The 19,703-nt window shown below is 37.8% G+C and overlaps 1 protein-coding gene across 7 annotated transcripts in view; it reads right to left on the minus strand.

Moving 5' to 3' along the window:
* Nucleotides 1-19,703, minus strand: part of LOC129758711 (SCY1-like protein 2) — a 248,924-nt gene that overhangs the window by 126,476 nt on the left and 102,745 nt on the right. For all 7 annotated transcript variants that reach the window (XM_055756307.1, XM_055756305.1, XM_055756306.1 and 4 more), the window contains exons 7-12: nt 19,032-19,162; nt 18,732-18,846; nt 18,472-18,617; nt 18,200-18,353; nt 2,744-2,920; nt 2,265-2,337 (exon numbers count right to left, since the gene is read on the minus strand). In XM_055756307.1, coding sequence (XP_055612282.1) covers nt 2,265-2,337; nt 2,744-2,920; nt 18,200-18,353; nt 18,472-18,617; nt 18,732-18,846; nt 19,032-19,162 — 796 coding nt within the window. The remainder of the gene's footprint in view (nt 1-2,264; nt 2,338-2,743; nt 2,921-18,199; nt 18,354-18,471; nt 18,618-18,731; nt 18,847-19,031; nt 19,163-19,703) is intronic.

Raw genomic sequence — 19,703 nt, forward strand, 5'->3', positions numbered from 1 at the left:
TGAAAAAAACCGGTAAATCCGACCACCCTACTAGGAACACGATTCACCAAAGCATTGAAAAAAATTGCACCTAATCATAAATTCATATGACCAGCTTAAAAATTATCTGTTTGAACTATAACAACAATCACAATACCTTCCTTGGTTGAGTTTTCAATAAGAAAGGTAAAAGCACTGCGACAAATTGCTCGGATCGATTGGAATCGATTTTGACAGTTCTTTTGCTCGATTGGAATTTTGTGTTACAGATGTCACTTCTCTTATATACAGGTTCACTAGTCCTTAGCAGTTTTTTGGTCTTCTTTAGGTTCCGCTTGACAATAGCCCAGTATTTCTCAATTGAGCGGAGCTCTGGCGTGTTGGGAGGGTTCTTTTCCTTGGGAACCTGCATGTTGTTGGCGGCGTACCACTTGATGGCGTTTTTACCGTAATGGTAAGATGCCAAATCCGGCCAAACAGTACGGAACAACCGTACCAAGCCACAGGTACAGATGGCTTGCCAAACCAGATAATTCTTCGCGAACTTTGACAGTTTCACCTTTCCCCTTCCTTTTGCCGTATAAAACTCCTGTCCCGGAAGCTGCTTGTAGTCGGCTTTGACGTAGGTTTCGTCGTCCATTACCATGCAGTTAAACTTCATCAGCATCGTCGTGTACAGCCTCCGGGATCGCGCTTTGGCCGTCGTATTTTGTTTATCATCGCGATTTGGAGTCACTACCTTCTTGTAAATCGATAGTCTGGCTCGTTTTTTAGCTCGATGCACGGTTGTAGACGATACACCCGGCTTATTTGCGGCATCTCGGAGAGAGAGGTTAGGGATTCGCTTGAAACTACCGGTATCTCTCTTTGTCGTCTCAGCGGCTTCCTGTTTTCGATTTCCCCCCGATCCAGACTTCCTGGCTGCCGACAAACGTTCCCCAAACACTTTAATTACATTTGTAACGGTTGATTTGGCAACTTTTAGCGATTTTTCCAGCTGTTTTTCCAGCTTTGTGTGCGAGTAGCTCGGATTTTCGCGATGCGCGAGCAAAATTTTGATACGCTGCTCTTCTGGACGCCATTTTGACAACTGAAGAGTGAATTCCAAAATCAAAATAGGAGCAACATTCTACACACACACACACCTTTAAAATGAGGGGTGTTCAGGTTTTTTAAATGCAAAATTGAAAGAAATACGTCAAGTTGATATTGACCAAATTTTGACCGTATCACCCTTTTTTATGTGAAAATTTTGGTTTCTTGTTCGCGAAATCGGAATTGAATTACTTCTCTGATGTAAGTTTCTGATTGAACATGGCAAGAAATACGATTTGGCCGAAAAATAAGTGAAGAAATTAAAAACTGTCGTTTGTGATATTGGGCGAGGTGATTTTATGATTTGGTGAACAATCATGAAGAAACGCGTCAGGTGCAGAAAATGTGCAACAAAGCGCAGCCTACTACGATTGACCAGCGCATGAGCGTGGAAGCGAAAATGAATCTTCTCTAGATGAGAAGGCAAAGCCTTTGCTAGAGTGGAAAGAAGAATAACGTGAAGTGTAACATCTTTTCCAGTCCTTCAAAAGCCGCTCGAGTTTCAGATTCTTATAAGCAACCACAGCAAGAAAGCATATGTTAAACACCCACCGATGCCTTAGCTTTAATGTTAGACCTGGATTTATCCAGGTTTCAGTACCAAATTATGCCCACACAGGCCAAGAAAAGTGGGATTGATTTGTATACATCGTACAAGCGCATCCAAGAGGAAAAAAACTTTGCTACCCAACAGTTAGAGAAATCTCGGTCACCGAATCTAAAGCAGAAATAGCATTGCAATCCTTATTAAACCACACGGTAGAGCGAATTTATTTGATTGATCCGAATAGTATAGAAACAGCTTCTCGAGGTGGGTTCAGTGGCTTCACGTTGATATCTAAATGGGGACTTGATGGGAGCGGATCTCAGTCTAAATATCATCAAGTTTCTTCAATAATTATGATCTGCGTTGTACCTCTCCTGGCTTTATTATGATGACTATGGAAAAAATCGTTTTATGGCAAAATCCAAAACCGTCATCTTCCCGATACTGTCGTCCTTGCAAAATCGATTATGCTAAGGAAACAATAGAGAAAATAAAAATTGAACAATCCCTTTTCACAACCCAAATTAAAATTCTCGAAACGACTTGTATAAAAATATTTAGTACTCTACTTTCTAACTAATACACATAAAATTTTTGTCGAGAAAGGCATCAGCTATTCTCATCAAAATTTGTCTATACTTACTAACAACTCGTACAACGATGTCCGGATCAGTCAAACGAACTTCCAACAGCAAAGGCAGCACTTCATCAATAATCTGCAGCCGCTCAGCCAGGGTTCATAAACCGTAAATAGGTGAATTGGTGGTCGGGCGTCGGAAACAATGGAGATAAAGTAAAATTAAGATAAAGTTAAGCTCCCGTCTTGCAAAAGTGTGGGCTTCTCCGTCTCTCTGAAAGTCTGAAACCGATATCCCTAAAAAACCGCTGAAACTGAATCGAGAATGTTTATTGATGTGTAGCACAGATGGTTTTCTGCTGGAACGAAAAGTTGGGCAAAGTTTCAGCTTCTGCTTGCTTCGCTCTCGGTCGTTCAATGATGGTGCTTAAGAATAAAACCATATGAAGTTTTTGGTTGCACTTTCGTTTAAGTTTCTTCTCTCGCTGCTCTGCTTATAGCGATTTAAGGAAAGTAAATTAAACCGATTCCGGGCACATATTTACCTGTGACTTGTCGAGCTTGTCGAGCGTCCTCTCCACGCACTGCAGCACGTTCCCCATAATCTTGAGATCGTTTTGGTTTTTCTCAAACACCGATTTTAGTTTAGGTAGCACCAGTTTCTTTATTGTGATGTCGTCCAGATAGTCGTACACGTTAGTCACAGCCACTAGTGCAGCACTCTATATTAATTAAAAGGGAGGAAAGCAGGAAGCAGAAGAAGACGACATCGGTGAGAAAACTCAATTGGAATTTTCCTAGTGGGTAGAATGTTTTATTCAACGATCTTTGTGAACTTTGGATTGAAAGTGTATTTGCATCTTGAAAGCTGTCAGAGTCCCAATGATTCAGAAGCTACATAATTGATTACAAATTCTGTGTTTGTAACCTTTGAGTTCTTACATTGTGTTCAGGCATGGTAATCGAGCAGCGAGGTAGTCAGCAGGATTTCGACACGTCGTAGTAGGACGCGGCGCGCGTGGCGCGCGAAATATTTCATCGCTATAGAAGTTTTGTTATGAAAGCCGCGAATTGTTTTAGCGGATGAAAAGGACGTTCTATTCAACAGCAGAAAAGAAGATCGGCTTGGGTTTTCCGAAACGCCATTCCAGCGATCACTTCAATTCAGTTTGTTCAGTCACGACGACAAGACGGCCAGGCCGCTAATTTCTAAATTGTTATACAGTCGCAATAATTGTTAAGTGTTAGAAATAAATTAAATATAAGTTATTAAAGTTCGTTTAAAGTCCAAAATAAATGTATAGTGAATAGTGCAAATAAATTGTTTGAACTGCAAGTGCGAGTTGTCATCATTTGACCGTAAAAAGTGAGCTCAAGAACTTACCCGAAAATTTGGAGTTGGTGTCCGCATCGTTTAATGTCTGGGAATCACCCACTGCTACCCTGAGCCCTCGACATTTGGTCCTTCGAACCGGATGAGGCCCTGAATCCGGAACGGAACCGGATAAGACCTATCTGGAAAACACAGTGCCGATAGCCCCAACGCCATCGCAGCCGCGGATGCCAAGCGCCATCTTTGGGAACGCAGTTCAGCTGAGCACAAAGAAATATACAAGGCATATTTCTATTTTCCAAAAGGTTAGTAGCACTCCAATCGCACTACATTCTGTGTTCATCCCTACCGGATCTTTTCTTTGTTGCACATTTCATCAATTCGTTCGGCTACAATCATCATCTCATCTCCGTCGGAGCACCGCGGATCGATTCGAGTCACATCCGTGCCTGGAACAAACTTAGCATCAACTTTCTTCGGTCAAGCACCCCAAATCAGCTGTGACCATCACACAACAGAAACATCCAAACAACACATCAGTAGCAGCAGGATTTATTGAAATACAAGGCAAATTCCTTGCCTTGAAAAGATCCAACATCGCATATCATGTCGGCCACCGAGCGAAAACTGCGCAGCCTAAAAGCCCGTCGGCGCAGTTTATCAGCATCTTTCATCAACATCAGCAAATTCGTCGATAGTTTTCAAGAAACCCGAGACACCGTAGAAGCACCAGTCCGACTAGAAGCTCTCATCGAAATCTGGTCGGAATACGCGAAGGTCCAATCTGAATTGGAAACCCTGGACGAAACACCTGAAGCACTAGATAAGTATCTCGAGCAAAAAACCACGTTTGAATCCGCCTTTTATAGAGTCAAAGGATTCCTGCTACAAAAATGCCCCCCACAAGCCACAGTACAAGCACCATCTCATTTCACACAGCCCCACCAAACGCATGTTAAGTTGCCCGATGTCAAATTGCCCATCTTTTCTGGAAATTTCGAGAACTGGCTCAATTTCCATGACCTGTTTGTTTCACTGGTACACTCGTCACAAGAACTATCGAGCATCCAGAAATTTTATTATTTGCGATCTTCGCTTACTGGAGAGGCTCTTCAACTTATACAAACCATCCCTATATCCGCCACAAACTACTCCGTTGCTTGGAATTTGCTGAACCAACATTTCCAAAATTCCCGCATTCTTAAAAGAAACTACGTCCAAACGCTTTTCGACTTTCCAATTCTCCGACGGGAATCGCATACAGAACTACACTCGCTGGTCGAAAAATTTGAAGCAAACGTACGAATTTTAAAGCAACTGGGAGAATCTACTGAACACTGGGACTTGCTTTTAATTCACCTTCTCTCCAGTCGCTTAGATCACACCACCCGCAGAGATTGGGAAGAATATTCTTCCGCCAGTGAGAACATATCTTTCCGAAACCTCACTGATTTCATCCAACGCCGAGTTACTGTCCTCGAACAGTTATCTTCCAAATCACACACTGAAACCCATCCTCAACCACAAAATCGCCAATCAAATCCACGTTCAGGAAGCTACAGTGCATTCCAAAGACCCAGAAAAGCATTTTGCTTCGCATGCCCACATGATCACTACTTATTCCAATGCCCCACTTTCTTTAATTTACCCGTTCAACAAAAAACCGCACTCGTAAAACAAAACAAACTTTGCCTAAATTGTTTCCGAAGAGGCCACTACTCGAGAAAATGTCCGTCGGAGAACTGCTGCAAGAATTGCCGATCAAGACACCACACGCTTCTTTGCCCCAATACACATACCCATACCAATTCAAACCCCGCTAAAACAATCCCCAACACACTACCGGCCAACGTCGAACAGCAACCGTCATCAGCCCCAGCTCCAGCTCCGAGAATCAACATAGCTTACTCCGGGATCAACAGCACCAGCACCAGTTGCCACAATCCAACCTTCGATCGATCCCGAGTAATCTTAGCCACGGCCGTGGTAGTGGTAGTCGATGACGAAGGGAACCAACATTTAGCTCGCGCCTTACTGGATTCAGGCAGCGAATGTTGTTTTGCCACTAATCGCCTGTACAATCTCATGCAGACCCGACGTACAAAGGTTGATTTACCGATAGTTGGAATTGGAAACTCATCGACCAGAGTCAAGTTTCGATTCCAAGCCGTGATCAAATCACGTAATTCTAGCTACACTACTTCGATTCCCATGTTAATTTTGCCAAAAGCCTCGATAGAATTACCAGCCTCAAACATTGATATTTCTGAGTGGCCTATTCCAGAAAATTTAACGTTTGCTGACCCAGAGTTCTACCAAAGGAAGCCCATTGATCTAGTTCTTGGTGCTGAGATATATTTTGAGTTGTTTTCAACACCCGGTCAAATTTGTTTGGGTGAATCGATACCGTTATTTGTTAACACCGTTTTCGGTTGGGTGATATCAGGAAAAACTAAATCCGATATTGATACACCACAATCAAATCACATTATATGTCAATTTGCCCGAATCGAAAAGGAGAATCGAGTAGAGAAAATTAAGGTGATTGACAAAGACTCATTCATTGCATCCTATTCGTCAGAGGAGATAAAATGTGAAGAAGATCCCCACCAAACGATCTATCGTAGTTTGAAAGATGACGTCATGAATCAGCTGGGCGACGATCTGAAACCTAGAGGTCCGTTGCATGTATGTGGAAATCAACTGGTTGAAGAAGCTGCTAGGGGCGACCAACATCGACAATTATTTACGGAGTATATTCGGCTCAGTCACATGGCACTAGTGACCGACTGCGAGCATACATCCAAACCAGATTCTCATGTCCCCCACTACTCTGAAATGCGCAATAGAAATACGAAAATCAACGTCTTTGTTTTATACGGTTCCCCTTATACAACCTTGAACACTTCAAGGCAGCACTTGAGAACGATCAACAAGCGATCTCGCTCTCATCGATTTGTTTTGGTTGCTGATATACACAATATGTATTGGCAAATACTTATCCATCCAACTGATCATCCATTACAGCTCTCGTCTCCCGATCAACTAACACAGGAAGATGATCGCACGACGCATGATGAAGCTTCGGCTCGTGTTTTCACCACTCGAGTTCGTCAACAGCGGAAAGATGTAAACATGGACATCATCCCCAGGGCGAAGACGGTGGCAGGGAAGGAGGTATGGAATTCCGAAATTGTATTGGGACGCATTCCGGCTGAGCGAAAGGCGCTTCAGCTGTCGAGAAATTCAGATCGGAACGGATCATTTCAAGCACTTGGGCTTTATGTGGAGCAGGGCTCGAATGGAGCAGCATTCAAATCTTATACAAATTCGAGTATTTTAGCGGATGGAGTTTTTCACGGTTTTTTCTTGGCAGATATGGGTTCAATTTCCTCATGGTGGCAGGGGCCAGCACTGGTATTCTACACAGCATACGTACCGAGGTTCAGCACCAATTCACGACTGCGGAAGGGCGAGATAAATCCCCAGAGGATCAACACCAACGAGTACCACCCAGTACACCCTCTTGTTTGCTTCACACAACAGCAGCCTTTGGTCAACAACAAGTAGCGAAGCCAGCTCGATGACGTCATCAAAGTAGAAGAACCACACGAACCCAAACAGCTGATCGATCAGCTGATGACCGGAGAAGCAGCAACCAGAGCCAGACATTCTCCGAGTAGTTTCATCCATTCTCTCTATTTAGTTGCACTGTTGGACACCGGCTCGGATCGCACCACCACCATACCGAAGAGATTCTCCGGGCAAGGCATTTTTAGCTGTATTCGTTTGGGTTTCGAAAACTTTGTTTACTTTGCACTTGGGGTAGACTTTGAACAGGCAAATTCTGGCGACTTTCCAATTAAAGTGTGCGTCATCGATCTATACGATAGCAGCGATAGTAATTGGGTTGTTCCGGCAAATGAGATACGAGAGAATTCCCGAAGCAACGACTTCAATAGTCGTTCGGCTCCGAAAATCCGAAGATGCGTTTAGTTGGGTTTTAAAAATTTCGAACCTTCAAGAGGATACGTGGTTTATAAGAAGCAGCGATCAGCTCGGCTCAGAACCAGCTCGAGCCAGTCTCGAATAAACATTTGAGCTTGATGTAGCTAATATGAGAAGGGCTAAAAATTTTTATGAGAATGAGATGTGGATTATGAGGTAGCATTGGGAGATTGGGAGCAGTAAACAGGACACACATGATACAAATCGATCACCTATGTAATGGGCAAACATTTTGGGCAATCATAAGTTATCGATCGGAGAAGACGGGATGGCTTATGTTTCGGCTGCAAAGCTTTGCAGTCAATCGCATCAACCGATTGAAAGATGAATGAAAGTGGATGTTCATCAATCAATACCAGCAACAAAATTTTGAACGGAAATTGGCATGAATGATTGAGGATAGCAGATATGAATTGAAGTACAAGGCCCCCTGATATTTTGGGTCCCAGCGACGCAAGGTCAGGCACGATACGAGTTACCGTTCAGACGGTGACACTTCTTCTTCCATACAAGCGAGCGATTACAACAGTATCCAGAAATTACCATTTCTGGAGGTGGCAGGATGTTCAGGCATGGTAATCGAGCAGCGAGGTAGTCAGCAGGATTTCGACACGTCGTAGTAGGACGCGGCGCGCGTGGCGCGCGAAATATTTCATCGCTATAGAAGTTTTGTTATGAAAGCCGCGAATTGTTTTAGCGGATGAAAAGGACGTTCTATTCAACAGCAGAAAAGAAGATCGGCTTGGGTTTTCCGAAACGCCATTCCAGCGATCACTTCAATTCAGTTTGTTCAGTCACGACGACAAGACGGCCAGGCCGCTAATTTCTAAATTGTTATACAGTCGCAATAATTGTTAAGTGTTAGAAATAAATTAAATATAAGTTATTAAAGTTCGTTTAAAGTCCAAAATAAATGTATAGTGAATAGTGCAAATAAATTGTTTGAACTGCAAGTGCGAGTTGTCATCATTTGACCGTAAAAAGTGAGCTCAAGAACTTACCCGAAAATTTGGAGTTGGTGTCCGCATCGTTTAATGTCTGGGAATCACCCACTGCTACCCTGAGCCCTCGACACATTGTTAAATGAAGAACTAATAATTTTGATTCAAATGAAAACCGAAAATAACAATTTCTATTTTACCGAAATTATAGTAGGTTAGTTGAAACTATAGAAAGACTTCGACAATGCAATCGATAAGCATTTTGTCAATACTTAAGGTAATGTTTAACTTTTCATTATTTGCTTCATATAATTCACAGTTCATCAAAATTAGACGCACGAAAAAGCTTTGCGATAAACAACAACAACAACAAAAAAAAAACGTTGAACAAGTATACAATTTCAACGCCTGGATGTCGATAATGACAAACGCATGCTGGTATCGTAAGTTTCAAACTTACAATTCACTTAGCGTAGGAATGAAATATTTCTACCAGGCAGACGATTTGTTGTTTTATTTGACTCCTGAATATTTTGATTTAAATTTGATTTTATAAACTTCAAACATCTATTTTTCTACTTAGCGATTCAAGTTGCTGAAACACAAACAAAATAAATTTCTCTCTCTGACTGCTGACTTTTATTAAAGTTTGAATTTCGAATAGTTGAACAAAAAAAAACACATTGGAAAATTAAATCTATCATAAAAGTTCTAAATCCAGTTTAAATTTCCCTACTGTTTTAAAGTTTGGATCATCTTAAATCTTGACGCTCTGTTAATTATACCATAGCGCTCCTAGTTATCGGATCTAGAATGTTTTGATAGTACTTTGTTTTGGAATGTTTCCTCTATTTATTTATTTTTATATTTCGTACGATTCGTTTTGGATGGATGGAAGCCGCGGGACGAAAATTAATTTTGGACACCCACGTCAAAAACCCGACATTGTCGGGTTAAAAAAAATCGTGAAATCGTTAAAAATGGTCAAATCGACCGTGTGCAGCGTTCTCAAACATTTCCGGGAGATGCATACTGTTGATCGGCAGATTCATAAAGCGTCATAGTGGAATTAAGGATCGGAAACTGCATTTGAAAGTGTTGAGAACGATTAAAGCAAACCCAGAGCAGTCGGACTATGACATCGCCTAGAAATTCCATGCCGGCCGGTACATCGTTCGAAGGATTCATCTGGGCGAAGAAATTCGATTTTATCGGGCCAGTAGCAACCAAATCGGACATTGAAGCAGAATGTAGTAGCCAAAGGACGTGCCCGGAAGTTATACAACAAGGTTCTAACGAAGTTCGACGGATGCATCCTCATGGATGACGAAACGTACCGTAAACTGGGGGAACTTTGATCAGCGGGGTAACTTTGATCACCATGAAATTTTTGCAGATAATCATCATTAACTAAGTATAAAGTTAACATATCTGAAAACTGTTTTCTACGTTTGAAAGTTTATAAATTGAGTTACAAATAAGCAAAATTTGGTTTTTTATTAGGAGATTTTTTAAATAACTTAAAATTTAATTTAAAAATCTTAAAATATCTGGTTTTTTGAAGGCTCACATACAAACATCTCTCCTGATCAAATTAAAGCATTTAGGAGCAAATGGGTTGTTTAATGTGAAAGTTCAACTTTTTTCTTAGTTTAGGTTTAGTTTAAGTGTTATTTTTATCGTCATTTGATGATAATTTTTGGATATTGAAAAAAAAAAAAACGGTCATTTTACATGAAAAAGCCCGTATAGAAAAAATGGAGTAAACCCCTATCAAATGGTTTAGTTTAAAGAAAAAAAGAACATGGGAACAGTGCGAGGACTTAGGGAATTGCATGAAGGTAAAATTTCATATGTTTTGAAGCCAAAAAATATTGAGAAATGTTTATAATTTTTGCCCCTAAATGTATGCAGCAACATTGTCCATTTTTTGAGTATATTTTTTTTTCAAAAAAAAATGTGAAAAATTCAACTGAGTCCAAACAAAAAAACAGTAATCGATGTTTTGAGCCTTCTATGCTAAATGGCATCAAAACAATAAATTTCAAGATGTAGATATGTACATAAAAACCATAGTGATCAAAGTTACCCCAAAACTCGAAATCTGGTTTTGTAACAAACATTTAATTATAACCACCAATGTCGTTTGAATTTACTGCAATCAATGACCATGTTTAATACTCCTCACCTCAGTAAGTGTTTTAAAGCTTTTAGGTGTTACGAAAAAGCATCCCCTTCCAAAATATTCAAAAATGAATGAAAAAAGTGATCAAAGTTCCCCCAGTTTACGGTACGTGAAGATGGGATTTTGGGCAGCTTCCTGGCCAAAAATTTTATAAAAAATTTCAAAATTCTTTTTTGCCGATAAGTTTGCAAGAAAGTGTTTGATCTGGCAAGGTATTTTCAGCTGCAGATGAAAAACCCCGGTTTTTGTGAAAAACAAGACCATGGACTCCGAAATATACAATGAGGAGTGTCTGAAAAGCGTTTTTTTTTCCGTACGTTAGATCTCACAAAGGACCAGTAAAGTTTTCGCCAGATTTGGCATGCTGCCAATACAGCAAAGAGGTACTACAGTGTGGTATCGGGGCAACGGGGTGGATTTTGTAGAAAAGGACATCAACCCACCCAAATGCCCTCAATTCCGCCCTATTCAAAAATATTGGGCAATTGACAAGCAGAAGATGAAGAAAAATGGTAGGAAGACTCGGGATGCAACAGAGATGAAGAGATGGTGGAACAAAAGTGCCGCTGAGGTCAGCAAACAGGGTGTCCAAACTTTTATGAGTGGTATTCGACGAAAAGTTCGAAATTTCATCAAAAACACATCGGAATGATTCATTATTTTTACTTTAAAGTGCAATAAAAAACCTACATTTTGGGTACAAAACATTTTTAAAGTCTGTTTCACATAGAATATGGTCGGATAAGATAGATCATTTATCCGCAAAGAAATAGCGTACAACAAAAGTAAAAATGTCATTTTGTTGGGTTTATATTGCACTTTAAGGAAAAAAATACATATGCCGAGTATGCTCATAAGTTGATGATTTGGCAAGGGATCTGTAGTTGTGGGAAGAAGACTAAGATTTTCATCGCTGGAGACATAATGAATGGAAATGTTTACAAAGAAGAATGTCTCCAGAAGAGGGTTTTGCAATTCATTCGGTCCTTCAAAGTTCCGGTGAAGTTCTGGCTGGACCTGGCAAGCTGCCACTACAGCCGGGATGTTGTTTAGTGGTATAAGGAGAACAGGATCGATTTTGTTGAAAAAAGTATCAATCCACCAAACTGTCCGGATTTTAGACCCATCGAGGAATCTTAAGCAATAGTTAAGGGCAAATTGAAGAAATGTGGCCGAACCATGAAAAAACCCGCTCAAATGGAAAAGTGGTGGAACAAGATGGCGAATGAGGTTACCAGCAGAACTGTGCAGAAAATAACGCAGCTGACGAATGATTTTCATATATTTTTTCCTTAAAGTGCAATAAAAATTCTACAAAATGACATTTGTACTTTTGTTTTACGTTTTTTCTTTGCGGAGAAATGATCTATTTTATCCGACCAGATTCTATGTGAAACAGACTTTAAATAACATAAAATTCAAAAGTACCACAACATTCATTTAATTTTTATTTAAATATACTGTAATAAAGTTATCATTGAATGATAACAAATTGATGATGACATAGTTTTTAACATCGTAAAAGAGTTTTTTAAAGTTTTTGATTCTCATAAAAAAAATAAAAAAATCGAGCAATAGATGTACAAATTTTTACATTTTTCGATGCCGTTAAAAACTTTACCTCGTATGACGGATTGGCTTAATGATATCACCTACTAACTTTATATTGCTTTCATTATCCAATACCAACACTGTTGGTGTTAAAATATTTTTCGGACAATCACCAAATGATTTTAAATAAATATTTTTGTAATTCAGTTAGCTGACTGGGGCAATATGCAACAAAATGCAAATCAGAGCTAAATCTCATAAATGGCGTTTCCATATGCTTGGATATGATTGTTTTGCATTATGCGTTTGTTAACATTAAAATTTCATCCATCCTAAGATTTATTTTCATGATTTAAGCTAAAAGAATATTTTGTAGTATTTTTTACCCCTAAATGTATGCAGCAGATTAACACTTTTTTTTTGACAGAATAAATGTAAAATTTAATTGGAACAAAACCAAAATTTACTGCAATTGGTGCTTTATGCGTTACGACATCACAAATGTATCTAAAACTAAAATTTTCAAACGTTTTCATTTGATTTTTCATTAATTACAGAGTTGCAACTTACTCCTTTTTCTTAGTAGGGTGAAAATCGCATGTTTTTGTAAGTTTAAAAATAACTGGTAAAACCAATAATTTTTCTGACTACGCAAGTTTGGTGTCCCATCAACGTTAAAACTTTTGATGTACAAGAGGTATGATTATCTGTAAGCATTAAGATTTTAGAAGCCATTGAAGTTGAAAAGTGTTGCATGTTGCCCCAGTTGACGGTATATTACATATGATTAATTTTTAGTTTCACGATTTTGGCTTTCTTACAGAAAGGCATAGCGAACGGTCAGTTGGGGATATCATTAACAAAGGGTCCAAGACCAAACTTTATATATATACCAATCGACTCAGCTCGACGAGCTACAAAGATGTCCGTGGATTTGTATGTTCCATTGAAACATTCTTACCACCATTTCTCCTATTCTAGGTTTTACGATTTTAATGAATTTAGTATCAAAAAATTGTTTTTTTTTCCTGTAGGTCATATCTTAAAAACAAAAAAAACTGTTTTAAATTGTTCTATTCCATGATAAATATCAGTCATTTGCTCAGCAGCAGTAGCCAGCAATCGCTAAATTAATTAAACAGCCGAGAATCGATCCCACGTCATCCATCATGAGTGTTTAGGAGGCTAACCCCTTGAGCGTCGAGAATTGTGGCTCTCAAATTTAAACTGTTTGAAATATATTGATAGTAAATGAACGCGTTGAATATCAGTTCGCTTATCCTCCAAAAACGTACTGGCCATCTTTATTTTTAAAATAGAGTTTAGTAATTGTTGCTTTCGATTTTCTTTAATAATAATCTTTTTTCTAGATTAATCATATAAAATTCAGAAAGAAGGAATTTATTTATTTTTACAAGATGGAAATTTGACTTCAAACCATAACAGCCGGGTGTGGATTCATCCCACTAAAACCACCTTGGGCTTCGTGTGCCAGATGTGCTCCTTGGTTTCATCCTATGATACTACATCAAGGGGCAGGCTGAGAAGGAATTTATTATTGTGTAAAATGTTTCAAAAGATAATTTACACTCTGTAAGAAAGCCTCCAATCCACTTTTAAGTGTATTAAATCGGGTTTTTATCAACAGTTAGCGGTTATCGATAAGCGCTTTAACGCAGACACCAGATACCCAGACTGATCAATGTTAATGTTTACTTTAATTTACTGTATCATAATAAGAGATGAATGTTATACAAACAATGACTGTTGATCGATTGAGATGAATAAAAAAATACAAAAGCAACGTTATAGCGGTCCTTAGTTCAGAGCCAATTAATTTTGAGATTCAGTTTTGATTTCAAAATTAATTTATCCGGCTGAGTAACAGTATGAAAATTATAATGTCTGTTATAAATAATTCAATGAGTTCGGAATTGTTCGTCTTAATCTGAAAGGTTGACTGCGACTAAAAAGACAAACTATATATAACTCCATGAAAAACTTGAATTTTAATTTATCTTAACTGTTTCTTGGCTCGTACCTAGATAGGTTTGAGGAGTGAAATAAGTTATTGACATATATTGAATAATATTTAAATGTGATAAATGTATTGATAAGTTCTTAAATCCTTTTTGCCGCTAGAAGTGTTCGTGATGTAATGCTGGTAATTTCACTAAAATTAATAAATTTTTGCAAAAATAACCTCAGAAACGACCGTGTTTGTCGACCGGGTATTTTTCCCTGCTCAAATGTGCGTGAGAAATGTAAAAAAAAAACAACTATAATGACCATTTCGCGTGAGCTTTCATTACGTCGTATGAAACATCTTGAAAATTCACAGAAAATTGCTTCAAAAGTTAGCAAAACAACTTTGAAATTTGTATTTCACATATAGAATATGTTGTCCAGGCTACAAATATTCTAAATGGAAAGAAGTTGCTACTAGTTTAAGTCAATTTTTGTTTTTTTTTTTGTAATGAAACTGTTTGTTTACATTTTGTTTCATACGACGTAATGAAAGCTCACGCGAGATTTTGGCATAATTCTGGACTGGACTGGAAAATTAACCTTAAAAGTGACCATGTTTTTAGACTTTTTTCCCCATCTTAATCCGTACACGAGCGCAAGTGCGCGTGAGAAATGTCAAGTTAAAAATCTTTTATTCGAAAAAAAATTGTTGAAAAATTGCACTGAATTTGGAATATTTCAAAATGTATGTTTCAAATCTATTTCTCTTTGCTTCTGAAATTTTTTCACCTTTGACATTCAACCAAATTCTTTGATTCAAAGTTTTGTTAAAACCATATTTCAAAAGTAATTAGTTTACTAAATGGATCCATTCTTCAAAAAACTATAATTTTGAATAAGGTTCATTTTAATGTTCCTTAACCGATGCCAAGTAAATAAGAAATAATTTCGCAGTAACTAAACTTATATATCGATTTCAATGCTTTTCCACACCACCAAAACGAATTTTAAATGGTAAAAGAACAGTTCTATCTTGATGCAGACGAAAGTCATTTTTATTTTCTTGTGGTTTTATGGAATGTCAAACATCGTATGTCTGTGTGAGTGAATTCATTTAATGTTTTGATTTTGATGAGACGAATTCACGTTTGGTTTATTTTACCCATGGATAAAATCAATTACACGTGCGATATTCAAAAAATGGTTCGAAATGTAACCAAAAAAATAATAATAAAAAAATTACTTAACATTAGAACAGGAAAAGCTAAGCTACTCTTACTAAACAGACTCGGATAATTGAAATTGTTTGTCAAGAATCATCATTATGTCAACCAACGCTCTTTGTTAGAAATTGTACAAAATTTGTAGGAAAATGCATCATCTCGAAGCCAAAAATATTTTTTCCTCAACTGCCTCTTCCAGTGGGCGGTAAAAGGGCTAGTTTGATATCCAAGTTTAGTTAGGTATTTCGATAGGAAGACATTTCTCGAGTATGACAAAATTTTTCATAGAAAGGGAAGTTTTAGGATTTATTGGAGAAAAAAGTAAATAAAAATCTGACACTGGTTTTTTGTTGTAGATGGTGACTTAATGGTATATTTCGTTGTTGCGATTTTCATTAAGCTTCTTCTGTTAACAGAACATTGCTTTACAAATTTTGTAAATATCACCTCTTCTTTTGTTTTATTCAGTTTTCGTAAACCTCTATAAATGCGGCAATTCGGCTAGGGTAAGGGTTTTGAGAAACTCTAACTGAAACAGATTGTTCAGTAAAATTTTTTAAGAATCTCGTCCATTTAAAAGTTCTAAACTAAACTGATTTAACAGTTCTAAACAGTAATATAATTTAAAGCCACATTCAATATACTGTAGTTTTGCAATATACAATTAGTGAAATGTTTTTACGATGTCATTTGTAGTTTTCTCAACAAGTCATAGATCGTTTTATAACTATTTACAAATAATTGGGTTTGTCACAATATTTTTCTACTCGGGAAACTTGAACTTACCCTTGACGGACTTTCCGGGGTTAACGAAAACTTGCAGTTGAAAGTGATCTTCACAAATGAAGCCAAAGATGTCATAAAATGGTTATTTTTCAACCACAACGCAATAAGGAAGTGGTGCAGAAAATCTCAAGTTTTCATTCAATTTTCATTTATATCGAAGTCGATGTATTTTTTTATAAGCTTTATGGTTGAATTCTAACCACATTTTGTTAATACGCTCCAATTCAAAAACGGTTCTTTAGTGGTTTTCGAAATATATCGTGTTATTCTTTTTTATAAAAGGTAGGTAATCAAAAACGACCGTGTTCATCGCTAGATGTAAAAAAACAAATAGCACAATGCAAATGTGTGTGTGATATATCGAGATTTTTCCTTTTGTGTATGCGGCCGTTAGTTTCACGATAACCCGTAGATAGCGCTGCGGAACAAGCGCCAAAATCAGCCTTCAGTGGTCAGTCTGGGTATCTGGTGTCTGCGGCTTTAAGCTTGAAGCGATAACTTTTGGTGCACATCTAGCGGTTTTAATTAGCAATCGTTTTCTTTGACTGAATCAGCGATTTGATTAAATAGTCTCGCTAATTATTCAGTTAGCGATTCCGAACACTGCTAGCAATCAGTAAATTTATCGAAATGATAATATTTGATAGAAATTTTTTCATTCTGATTACTGTTTGAAATCGCCTGAATTCAAACTGTAGGGGAAAATGAAGATACTTGATCCCTGAGGATACTTGATTCCTTCACTATATCTCGAAACAGGAATGTTTACAAATATCAAATGTTCAAGAAAATTGTGCCAAATAGAACAAAACAACAATGTTGTTATCTCAATAAATTAAAAAAAATTCGAGTTATTGAACTTTGTTTGAAAAATTTAACAAAATGTGATTTGAAGATTTTTTTTTATCATTTAAAAATGTTTCTCACATGAAAAATTATGATAAAAATATTTATTCCAATATGTCAATCGTTAAAGTATAACATGAACTTCATTATGCCATATTTTCAAAGTAATACCTAAACTCTCAATTATTTTAAAAAGAAGTTTTCCAAAATGTATGTTATGGGTATAATTGATCCCTAGAGCCAAAAAAGATATATTTTTCACATAAATGGATTGAGATCATTGGTTATCATAAAATGACTAATGTCTGTTCAATAACTAATGTTCATCCAGTAATTATCTGTTAAAGGGACAAAAAATATTGTATTTATCTAAAGGCTGGAAAATTGCGCCTTAAAGTATGCAATGAATGTACGATAGTAAACAAACTATTAAAATTCACATTGTCTGATACTCACAAAAGTGAAATGAGAACTTATATGGTAAAAAATAGTCACCGGACCTTTTATCGTCGGATTTAACTAGCATTTTGCCTAGGGTCAGGACATCCCGAATAAAGAATCGAATCTCCTTTAGTCAAGTCTACTTTAACTTAAAAATTATCACATTTTTTTAGTCTCACGAAAATGCCTCTAGTTTATCTACAAGTTCATGTATCGTTCCAACTTTTGGAGCAAATAAACCTGAAGTTACACGCTATCAGACAACGCAAAAGACGGCTAGTTGCTAAATTTTTCCGAAAAGATATGATAAAAATAAGAAAAGGGGATCAAGTATCCCCATTCTCTCCCGTTGTGTTGTCCTTCGATCAGACCGAATGAATTCATATTCGAGACCAAAATTGTGAATATTATAAATGTATTTATTGCATGATAAAACCGAGCTGATTAGAAATCTGTTTAGAAATTTACTTCTAATTTATCACTTCACAATGTGAAAACATTCGGTAAAGATTGCTTGAATCACCAGCTGCGTTCAACTCGTTTTTTTTTATTAGATCCTCAGTATTTTAACATCTGGATGTCATTCATCCCTCCTGTTCGACTCGTTAAAAAGGTAGGTTAGCTGAATACTTTCAATCATAAACAATTAAATGTTGCGCACGATGAAATTTTCCGAATCATGTAACTCTGGCAGCGAAAGACGAAAGGAAATTACCAACCTGCACCTGTATCGTCGTACTCTCGAGTGCATTGAACAGCAGAGGAAGCACTTCCGTCCGGATGTCGTCTCGTGGTGTTTTCTCTAGGATTATGTGCAGGTTCTCTAGTAATGCTACCGTTGCTTGTATAGATTTAGGGGCTACAAAAACAGTCCTGCAGTGAGAAGAATGGAGGGAGGGAAAATGGATATAAAATAAGAAACCATGTGCGTTGGGTTGGGTTGGGGCGTTTGGAGAGGTGTAATGTTTCAAGGGTTGCGCTCACTACTCACTTAAAGGTTGGTAAAATGATTGCTTCATATTCCGTGTTGGATGATTCCTGTACCAGAGTCAGGGCGGGTTGAAGGACCGCTGCCAGCACCTCGTCTGCTCGCATTTCCTGTTGTAAATTAGGCCAAATGTGCTGCCACCATAGTTTCTGTGGGTTGAGATTTTGTTATTAATAAATTTTTCAATGTTTCAAAGTATGATTTTTACTGTCGATTATCGATTCTATTCATCCATGGATAAAAAAAAACATAATTCTACTAACCCGCGGTATAAAGGGGAGCACTTCTCGCAATGTACTTCGATAAAAGTGGGTTTTTTGCGTGGGATCTTTCATGTTGATGACGTCCAGAAACTGCAGTGCCTGGACGGCCGGATCACTAGAGGTGTTGTTGTTCCGGTACACAAAGCATATCGGATGCATCCGCAGAGCGACGAACAAATTGAACAGGGTCAGATAATGAAGAAAATGAAACGAAATTAGAATGCTTCCAGTAGTGCCGTGATGATGCGAATATTCTCGGAAGTGCGCCTGAATGGAGGCTCTTTTCTTGCCCACACTTACCTGAAGTATTTGATGAGCGTTAATAGCTGAGCCGTCGGCCGGGCTGCTGGTGATTTTTTGAGCAGCCGAGTCACGGCTTCTTGCAGTGGAATCGGTATCCGGGGCAGGATGTTGTGAACGGCTTCATCTAGCTGGAAAACATGATACGATTCAGAACGATTCTCAGAAGCAAGAGCAATTTATTGATGATTTAGCATTTTGAATTGAAAGTGAACAATGGCAGAAAATTGACCCAAACAACTAGCTGGTTAAGCCTATGAATAGGGAAGTAAATTGAACCCGTAACAAAAAAATCTACGGCGCTACTTTGTAGGCATCAACCATTAACACACTTAATTTTACTTTTCTGATGGTCCGCTTTTTAGTAAATTTGTATAAAGGAGACCACCAAAGAGGAATTATGCAACTCTACCTTTAACGCAAATCAACCAAATTTCACTCTAAGATTGAAGCAAAATTCAACTAAAACTGTTCAACAATGTTACCTGTTTCCAGCGTAATCAGTGGTCCTCCTACACAATTTTCCGAAAATATGAAATAAAAACAAAGTTCATTTTCTTCATATAAGACAAGTGATACCATAAAGACGTTTTTTTTAGACCTTTAAAAAGAAAATTTCGGCACTTTTGCAAGTTGGTTACATAAAAGAGGAAACTCTTCTTTATTCAATGC

Source organism: Uranotaenia lowii, chromosome 3 (genome assembly GCF_029784155.1).
Source record: "Uranotaenia lowii strain MFRU-FL chromosome 3, ASM2978415v1, whole genome shotgun sequence".
Lineage (NCBI taxonomy): Eukaryota > Metazoa > Arthropoda > Insecta > Diptera > Culicidae > Uranotaenia > Uranotaenia lowii.